The sequence below is a fragment of the Pelobates fuscus genome, chromosome 3 (assembly GCF_036172605.1).
Source record: "Pelobates fuscus isolate aPelFus1 chromosome 3, aPelFus1.pri, whole genome shotgun sequence".
Classification (NCBI taxonomy): domain Eukaryota; kingdom Metazoa; phylum Chordata; class Amphibia; order Anura; family Pelobatidae; genus Pelobates; species Pelobates fuscus.
This window is the reverse complement of record NC_086319.1, coordinates 83,318,920-83,329,060: the sequence shown is the minus strand read 5'-3', so window position 1 is coordinate 83,329,060 and position 10,141 is coordinate 83,318,920. Positions and strand designations below refer to the sequence as shown.

The following is a 10,141-nucleotide window of genomic DNA, read 5'->3' as shown; positions in this document are numbered from 1 at the left end:
ATGTTAGTAAACTATGTAATTTAATATATAGCTTTTTTTTAAATTACCAATAAATTCCCTGATTGTGCTGCGCTGTGGAATATGTTGGCGCCTTTCAGATACAAATAATAATAAATGACCCCTGGAGTGTAAATTCTAGAGAGACATTCTTTAGTTGTGTGATTTGCACATGATGCCCTCTCTTAAAATCACAAGGGAAATAAATACATGAAGATTCGTTTTTGCTTCTCATCATATGCATACAGTATAAATATAAATATATGATTTATAAAAAATATGTTCCCTTGTTGTTCCCAGAGGCATTCCCCTCTATAAGGGGAGGGAGAGAGGATATGGGCTATACAAGCAAGTTTAAAGAGGCACATTACATCTGTCTCTGTGTGCAAGATGACCATCTAATGCTAAATACACAAAAAGTCACATACCTCAATTCTTCCCCCACCACTCCAGTGAACTCCAGTTTCCTCTATCTAACTGCATGTGTCCTAGGCTAGGGTAATCCCTCCCATAGTATATTAGTGGGGAGGTACCTGGTGTCTTATGAGAAGAAGAAAAAAAAAAAAAAAAACAGACTCTGCATTGACTTGCCAAGATCTACCTGGGAGTCGGTCGGTGCTCACCTGTGGTCATTTTCTTTTCTCTCCAGCAGTGAAGGGGTTACTTTGAAGCTGTGCCTGCATCAGCACATAGGAAGATAGGAAGAAGTCCTGCTTGGTCCCTGTGGATTGTGCTGTGCGGTCGGAGTGAGGAGGGGGGATATCAATACCCTGCCAAGGGGACAGTGCATGCTATTAGAGGTGCTGTTCTTAGAAGGCTCAGAGATCGCCTGCTTGATATGTCATTTGGAATGTTCAGAATTTTTCTCTGAATAGGACTTTTACAAGAGATTTTAAATTTTGTTTTTTTTTAAATGACTGTTAAAAAGAAAGCTCGGAGAACTGGAGATTAAAAAAAAAAAAAAAAAACCCACCAATATTAAGCTGCTTCTGCACCCTCCCCTCTGACTCTTAAGTAGTGTAAAGGGAAATGTACCCGGACTACAGCCAAGTAGGACAAACAAACAGAACAGCCACATGAAGGGGAAGGAATGCATTTTGGATATCTAAAGGTAATTTTAATACTGAATTCTCTGCAAGCTTGATCACCTTTCTGATATCCTGGCTTCAGCATTACAAAGAATTAGCCATGGATCTAAGGAGCTATGTGAGTAGAACCTGACTTTTTTTTAACTCTCATTTAAAAGACACTTAGTCCTCTATATCCAATGGTTTCATAGACCCCCATCAGACAGAGTCTCCTGTCCCATGGATTTATAAACCCCTATCAGACTCCCATTTCCCATGGAATTATGAACTCCTGACAATTATATCCTCACTTACCTGCTGAAAAATGTACTCATGAAATTCTGCATGTCTTACTACAGTGTTCTTAACTGAACTGCCTGGTGCCTTAGACTGTCCTTAACATGCAACTGAGATGGAGGTAACTAGCAAGGTTCCAACTGGCTTTTATAATGAATCTGGCCAGGAGGACATGAAGATCTGGCCCTACACAGCCATAGAGTGTACTCTTATCATATTTGCAGTTGGATCTGTCATATTGTCCACTGTGGTAGGCAACATTCTTGTGGTTTTGGCAATCTTCACCAGTCGAGCTCTGAGAGCCCCTCAGAACTTGTTCCTGGTATCACTGGCATTAGCAGACATCCTGGTGGGGGCAGTAATCATCCCTTTCTCTTTGGCAAAAGAGGTCATGGGTTACTGGCATTTTGGCAGTTTGTGGTGCAGCATGTACTTGGCGCTGGACATATTGTTCTGCACTTCTTCCATTGTCCACCTATGTGCCATCAGTATTGACCGTTACTGGTCCGTCACCAAAGCAGTCAAGTACAATTTGAAGCGCACACCCAAGAGAATCAAGAGTATGATTGCCATCATCTGGGTGGTGTCCGCCATTATTTCTTTCCCACCACTACTGAAAATGAAAGAAATAAAAATGTGGCACTGTGACCTCAATGACGACACCTGGTATATCCTGTTTTCCTGCACTGTGTCATTTTTTGCTCCATGCCTCATCATGATCTTGGTGTATTGCCGAATTTACCGTGTGGCCAAACATCGCGTCTCCATGGTATCTAATCTCAAAAATGGGATACACAATTGTAAAAATGCCACAGATAATGCCTGCTATCACCGGGAATGCTCAAAACAAGAGAATCCACACAGTGTCCATGATGCAGAGGAAATGGACATGGAGGAGAGCACATCGTCCATTCACAAATTTTCTGATCCACCAGAAAATAACGTGGAGGACACTTCCAACTGCCCCAAAACAAAAAGGCTCTCATGGACGTTAAACCGTGGGCATCAAAAGAGAGACAGATCAGTTTCCATCTCACAGACTCGATTGATGCAGCTGAGAGAGAGGAGATTAACTTTTGTGTTAGCCGTGGTTATCGGTGGTTTTGTCATCTGCTGGTTTCCATTTTTCTTCACGTACAGCTTGAACTCAGTGTGTAATGATAAATGTGGCATTTCGCATGCCCTCTTCAATTTCTTCTTCTGGATTGGTTATTGCAACAGCAGTCTGAATCCTGTAATATACACAGTATTTAACCGGGATTTTCGCAAAGCATTTAAGAAGCTTCTCATCAGAGGTTCTAAAAGGGCTATGTGACATCCCAAAGGAATCTACAAATTTAAGAGCAAATAGCGACTTAGCCCTATATAACTTGCCTGTTTTCAACTATACAGAATATATTTTCTAATGCTGGCTTCCTTTATAAATGGATGAGAGATTGATAGCCAATTTGTTTATCGAAAGGACACAATTTGGACAGAACGTGCCAGGAATACTTTCTAATACTCCTGCAATATTGGCATGTCTAAAAAAATAAAGATATCATTTTTTACCAAAAAAAAAGCTTCCATCACAATTTTATTTATAAGGTTTACTAACGGTAAATGGCATGAGAATGAAACACTATGTCACTTTTGTGTCCACTGGCATTTCAAAACAAAGTTGAGAACTCCTAATATTAGAAATACTAAAGTAGACATTAAAAAAACAATTCTGTATCCTATTTAGCAAATGTCCTCTTATGTTTTTGACTAGACGCAGGGGTCCTCAAACTGTGGCCCTCCAGATGTTGCTGAACTACAACTCCCATGATTCTTTGAATTACATAGATAGCCAGAGAATCATGGGAGTTGTAGTTCAGCAACATCCAGAGGGCTGGAGTTTGAGGACCCTGGACTAGAGCAAGATAAATATTAAAGGAACACTATAGTCACCTAAATTACTTTGGCTAAATAAAGCAGTTTTAGTGTATAGATCATTCCCCTGCAATTTCACTGCTCAATTCACTGTCATTTAGGAGTTAAATCACTTTGTTTCTGCTTATGCAGCCCTAGGCACACCTCCCCTGGCTATGATTGACAGAGCCTGCATGAAAAAAAAAACTGGTTTCACTTTCAAACAGATGTAATCTACCTTAAATAATTGTATCTCAATCTCTAAATTGCACTTTAATCACATACAGGATGCTCTTGCAGGGTCTAGCAAGCTATTAACATAGCAGGAGATAAGAAAATCTTAATTAAACAGCACTTGCAATAAAGAAAGCCTAAATAGGGCTCTCTTTACAGGAAGTGTTTATGGAAGGCTGTGCAAGTCACATGCAGGGAGGTGTGACTAGGGTTCATAAAGAAAGGGATTTAACTCCTAAATGGCAGAGAATTGAGCAGTGAGGCTGCAGGGGCATGTTCTATACACCAAAACTGCTTCATTAAGCTAAAGTTGTTCTCAACTCATTTAGTTAACGTATCAGTAATTGTTTTTCATATGTCAACATATTTTGTAGCCTTGTGATTTATGAGACCAACCATTCCAGTGTCCTGACCACTAGTCTCAGTGTTATATTATGGTTTCTAAGTCTGTGTTCTTAATTTGCTCTACTGTATTGATATGGCTTTAGCCTCCACGCAAATGATTGTTCTGTTGGTAGATAGTACATAATAATCGTTACTTGAACACAGGTAGTCCAAAGAAGAATATTGCATTGTAACGTTTCATTGAGGGCTTTGATTGAGATGCCTGGGTAAGATAATTAATTACTCATTGTTTGTGTGTGGTGGAGCATTCTGTTGATTAATATGTAAAATGTGTCTTATTGGGCTAATATTGCCTTTTCTTTACCTTTGGCTAGTTCTGTGTAACCTCATGGTGAATGCAACAAAGTTATAATACAGTAAGTTTGCTAGATTTACTCTGCTTTTCTGGGCATTAAATGCTGATGGGTAATTCATAAAAAGTGCCACCCTGTATTAAATGACATTTATATGTTGCAGGATGGAAATCAATTGATTAACCAAGGTGGATATTCTGGGATTTCCCTAATTAGTTGATTTCCTCTCTTGGTGTAGCAAACAGTCATTCCTGGCACCATAAGTATACAGACATCCCAACTCTCTTGGAGGTTCCGGGAGTTTCCCACATTTTCATAGCGGCTCCCTGACACCCACAAATTATATACAATATCCTGGAAATCACAAACAATCTAAAATACAATGTACCGTATGTCAGATTGTGTGTGATTTCTGGGATCTAGTATATGATTTGCAGGCTACTTGATTGGTACTATTGCTGAACAGGGGCCCAGTAGGGTGCTGCTGCCCCTTAAGAGCATGTCCGGGCCTCTGTAGTATTGGTCGGTAGGAAGGAAGTGACATCCTATCACTTTCTCCCAGCTTCACACAGAGCGCTGCATAGGAGGGAGAAGGAGGCGGAAGCGGTACCACATGGGGGGAGAGGCAGGAGTGAGCTGCTGCAGACCTTCACACTCATTCCCATCAGCCAGTATCACCAGGACTCAAAGCAAGCCACCCTCCTGGACACAAAAGGTAAGCTAAAAGGAGGGTGGCTGCAAATATAAAAAGTATAACATGTGTGTATCAGATGTATGTATGTCAGATTGTGTGTGTGTCTGTGTATGGGTGTGCCAATGTGTGTATCTAAGTGTATGTGCCAGTGCATGTATCTGTGTGTCAAGGTGTGTGTGATATGTCAGCGTGTGTATATTCCAGTGTGTGTGTATGTGTCAGTGTGTGTATCTGTGTGCATGTGTCAGTGTGTTAATAGTGTGTGTAAATAGTTGCAATATGCTGTAAAATTGTGTACTGTCATAATAAAATGCCATGTCCTTGTTCATACATGTTTGGTGGCTGTGTGTGTGTTGTGGGGGAGGGGCTACATGTAGCTGTTGAAGCCACCTCCCTCAAATTAGTTTTTGCATGTTGGAATGTCTTACTATGCTGTAGTGGTTATGGTGTCAAAAGTGTCCTGCCCCACTCTCCTCCCCAAACCCTTCCAGTGCAAGTAGTAAATCATTTTAGAACGGTTTTACTTCCTATATGGACTCCTTCAATCCGTGCTCACGCCTTCACTACTACAGACAGTGTGCTGAAGTGGTTCTGGTGCTTGGAGCGTTCTTTTAATTCTTCCAAAGATCTCTGTATCATTGATTTTGCCAGTTTCCCTGAAATCACGATATTCATTTTGGATTAGGATAGCTGCCAGATGCATTGCATTTATTATTATTTCCTCTGTCAACATATCTGGCTTTTGACTAGCCAGGCTGAAGAGTTGCTGAAGAGGTCAAATCGGATAAAGTTACAGCTGTAAATGTGAAGGAACATCTATTATTGCAATATAGTTTAATGAATGTTTCATGGAATGCAATTATAATGAAAGTACAATTGAAATACAACTCTAATTAAAGTACAACTACAGTATAATTGGGGCTTAGCTATAATTGAAGCAGGCAGGCAAAAGAGAAATTGCAAATGTAATTACCTGCAGATAAGAATGCAATTGCACACATAGCTGCCAAACTGTTCATTTCTATGTAGAGAATGCCTAAATAGGAATATTCACTACACTGAATTGTGGACAAGTGACAAGGGAATTGCACATTTTAGGAAAAATGTTATGATTTGGGGAATGCTCTCAGTATTTTTATTTAAGCCTAAAGTTTACAATTAATTTGTCAATTCTCCATAATTCTCAGTTTAGTTAATGTCTTTTATAATATAATAATGAATGCAAAAAAGTATTGAAAAGCCAATTGCAAAATTCAAGCAATATTACCCAATCAGTGAAATTGTCCAAATCAGCTATTTTGCCTAAATTCTTTTTTTGCAGATTTAAATTTGCTGACATTTTAGTTTGGGTTTTGAGACTAAACTTCATAACCATTGTAAAAATGTTCACCTTAGTCAACAATGACCTTAGTCAACAAATTAGCATAAAACACCAAAAGGCCAGCCAAGGTTCTATTAGGTATAATTTAACTGCTTATTACACATGCAGAGAGACTGGTACCAAAGTACCATAATAAACCTCCCAACCCGCTTAAAGGCACCCAGACCACTTCAGCTCAATGAAGTGGTGTGGGTGCCAGGTCCACCCAATTTTAACCCTGCTGCTGAAAACTGAAACTGTCTCCCTGACAGCCACTAGAGGTGCTTCAGCGATTTACACTGAGTAAATCGCACTTATCTGACGCTGGACGTTCTCACAGAGTCCAGTGTCAAATAAGATCCCCACAGGAAAGCACTGAGTAATGCTTTCCTATGGGCAGGTTTGAATGCGTGCCGCAAATGCGCATTCGGCTCTACTGGGGAGCTGACGTCGGCGAGGGAGGATAAGTCACCAGCACTGAGGGAGCCTGGCTCTGGTTTAAGATAAGTGGCTGAATGGGTTTTAACCCCTTCAGCGCCGAGGGAGGGGAGCCCCAAGGGAGGGAGGGGGCCCTATTAACCCTATAGTGCCAGGAAAACAGGTTTGTTTTCCTGGCACTATAGAATCCCTTTAATGAGGTTGCCTACATCACTATGCATCAGAACGGATGCAGACCTCATTATCTATGATACTCGTTAAGCCAAGGAGATGTCTGATCGTCATGTTAAACATGCACAAACGTTGGAGCTCCGAAGAGTAAGCTGCAGATACGTGTTTCGAAATTAAAGGGGAATTGTCACTTCCAAGATTCTTAATATTAGGTTTAATAGACTCTTTATTTAGCAAACATGTTTTTGTAAAGTCTCAAGATAATATTAAATGTAGAAATGCACACTGCTTTATTTCCTCTATCTTGGAAATAGGGGACCCCATCTCAACTCTCTGTAAATCATCATTATTGATGCCTTTTTTGAAAGTGTATTTAGTTTAGTGGAAGAGGAGCAACAGAAAAAAAGTGTTTCTGTTCTTCTCATTAGCATTGTGTGCCCTGGTTGTGCCTGGACTGATGTTGTTTATGAGGTCATTTTATAAATGTTTAATGCATATTTTAAAAGAAAACAAAGAGTGGAAAAAGGTTAACACAAGTTATAAATTAATTTTAGTGTTTTATTGAGAAATATAATGTTCTGAAAAGTAACAGTTTCGTCTTAAAGGAACACTCTAAGCCTGCAGTAATAGTTATGGTGCCTAAAGAGCATGAGTCCCCCTGGTGTCTGCTCTGCAACCGATCTTCTCTTGCAGGCATGACCAATCTAGGACCGCGCTCAATCACTGAGAGAGCTCACTTGACATTCTAAGCAACTGAGCACAGTTATGCTTAGCTCAGTACAGCTAACTGGACTCCCCTAAAGAATAATCCTAGAATCAGGTTTTGCAGCTTCTACAGTGAGCTTTTATCAAACAAGGACATGAAACACAACATTGACTCAACTCTCTCTCTGGTAATTAAGGTTCACTTGTCAGCTTTTTACTGAAGAATGCTAACACAGGGCTTGACAAATTCCAGACGCCAGGTCCCCACAGCGACTCGAAAATTTGCCCTGGCACTCAGTGGTGTATCTTGGTTTTGTGCTGCCCTAAGCAAGACTAAACTCGGGCACCCCCCTAATCAGTAAAAATCAACAGACATAGCGTCAGTGAAAATCAACAGACGTAGCGTCAGTGAAAATCAACAGACGTAGCGTCAGTGAAAATCAACAGACGTAGCGTCAGTGAAAATCAACAGACGTAGCGTCAGTGAAAATCAACAGACGTAGCGTCAGTGAAAATCAACAGACGTAGCGTCAGTGAAAATCAACAGACGTAGCGTCAGTGAAAATCAACAGACGTAGCGTCAGTGAAAATCAACAGACGTAGCGTCAGTGAAAATCAACAGACGTAGCGTCAGTGAAAATCAACAGACGTAGCGTCAGTGAAAATCAACAGACGTAGCATAGCTGACTAAATTTGTGCAGGACAGGGTGGTGCTTATGGGGGCAATCAGGGGAGAACCTATTGTGACTTTTGAGGACAGTCAATTTGCCCTTAAAAAAAAAAAAAGTAGTAATAATAAAAAAATGAATAATAAAATAAATTATATAATAATGATAAATAAAATTTTATTATAATTATATAATAAAACAATTAAAAATAATAAATGTTAAATTTAAATTACTCACCCACTCTGCAGAGTTCAACGCAGAAACACACAGACTGCAGATTTTCCCGGTTTCTCCATGGTACAGCTCAGCAGAGCTTCACTATGCAGACAGCATGTCTCCACTCCTCCTCCACACACCGCACATGCTGCCATGCTAAAATTGAAGGAGGCTCTGAAAGGTGCATTCTGCTTCTCGTGGGAGGTCGGCTTACTCTCTGCTCTCCATGGCAACAGACATTAATCAGGAAGCAGGGAAAGAGCAGAGCAGAGAGAGCGTGGCAAGTGCGAGGGGGCGTCGGATTGATCGGGGTTTTTTTTTATTCTTTTTCTTCTTACAGCTTTTATCTAAAGCTGAAATATGTATCTCTCACTAGGCAAACAAGGCAGTTCCTCCTGCAGTTCCTCTCTGCTCTCCTGTGTGTGTGAGCCTATCAGAGAGAGAGAGAGAGAGTGTGTGTGTGTGCGTGTGCGTGTTTAGGTACCTGCCCTCTCTGATTGCAAAAGGAAAGTGTTTTTACTTACCTTTTTTTCCACGCCATGCCAGTTGTGCTGTGGCTTGTCCCACCCCCATGGCTGAGATTATCAATCTATTCTATCTCAGCTAAGACAATGCTTTCCTAAAAAGAATTTCCTGCATGCACAGCAAATGTGCCGACCCGCATCTCCTCATAAAGATGCATTGAATTAATGAATCTCTATGAGGAACATTCAGCGCCTCTATGCAGAGCTTGGAGACACTGAACGTGGGTGCAGCAGTGACCCAGGACTCTCTAGTGGCCGTCTGAGTGACTGTCACTAGAGGTGTTACCAAGCAGCAATGTAAACACTGCCTTTCAACTGAAAAGACAGTGTTTACATGAAAATGCCCGCAGGGACAGGCTCTAGACACCAGAACAACTACATCAAGCTGTAATGGTTCTGGTGACTATAGTGTGCCTTTACGAATTGCAATTTTTTTCATTGAAAATTAAGCTTTGTTAGTTTAAAAAAACTAGCTCCTAATTTTTTAGCTGACTCCTAGATTCCAAACAAATTTGTCAATCTGTGTGCTAACTGCTGGTATACAACTTGTGACATCATATACAATAGTATTTTTTTGAGAAAAGAGTAGACACTGCAGGTTGGGCAAGAGAAACAGGTACGTGTAAAATGGAATAAATCTAATTAGTAAACAAAATATAGATACATTTAGAAAAAGTCAACCAGCTTGAGAACTGAGCGGGGATCCACCGAAGGGCAGGCTAATTGAGCTGTTGTCCGTCCTCAGCACTCTCTTGTGACTTGTTTTTTGCTCTCCTTAAGTTTAAAGGGTAATCCAGACGTGGACCCCTTGCTCACGGTGCCTAGAGAGATATCAGCTATGCCTCACTGATGATGCCTAACAAGGCTGAAATGATCGTCTGGAGTTGCTGTATCTCTCGTGCAGAGAGTGACGATCTGTATTTTTGGATCTGTTCTGCCCTTTTGGGTGAAATCAGCCTGAGATACATGGTCGGGTTCTCTTTGTAATGGCACAAGATGATCTAAAACCAGCTTGAGAACTGAGCGGGGATCCACTGAAGGGCAGGCTAATTGAGCTGTTGTCCGTCCTCAGCACTCTCTTGCGACTTGTTTTTTTTTTTTGCTCCAATTTAGAAAAAGTCCAACAACAATTACTAACTGGAACATTATACACCAAAGCCCTGTGAGTGCCTGCAGTTT

The 10,141-nt window shown here is 40.7% G+C and overlaps 1 protein-coding gene across 2 annotated transcripts; it reads left to right on the top strand.

The window, feature by feature from the left end:
- The first annotated feature begins 967 nt into the window (after positions 1-967).
- LOC134600818 (alpha-2Db adrenergic receptor-like) lies at positions 968-4,895 on the top strand. 2 transcript variants are annotated; one of them, XR_010090365.1, is made up of 2 exons: positions 968-1,108; positions 4,749-4,895. XR_010090365.1 is itself a non-coding variant. In XM_063445208.1 (2 exons), the coding sequence occupies exon 2, from the start codon at positions 1,477-1,479 to the stop codon at positions 2,674-2,676; it is 1,200 nt and encodes a 399-aa protein (XP_063301278.1). In that variant the 5' UTR covers positions 968-1,108; positions 1,424-1,476; the 3' UTR covers positions 2,677-2,809. The 2 variants fall into 2 exon arrangements, 1 of the variants encoding a protein (XP_063301278.1); XM_063445208.1 differs by lacking the exon at positions 4,749-4,895 and adding an exon at positions 1,424-2,809.
- Positions 4,896-10,141: the final 5,246 nt, after the last annotated feature.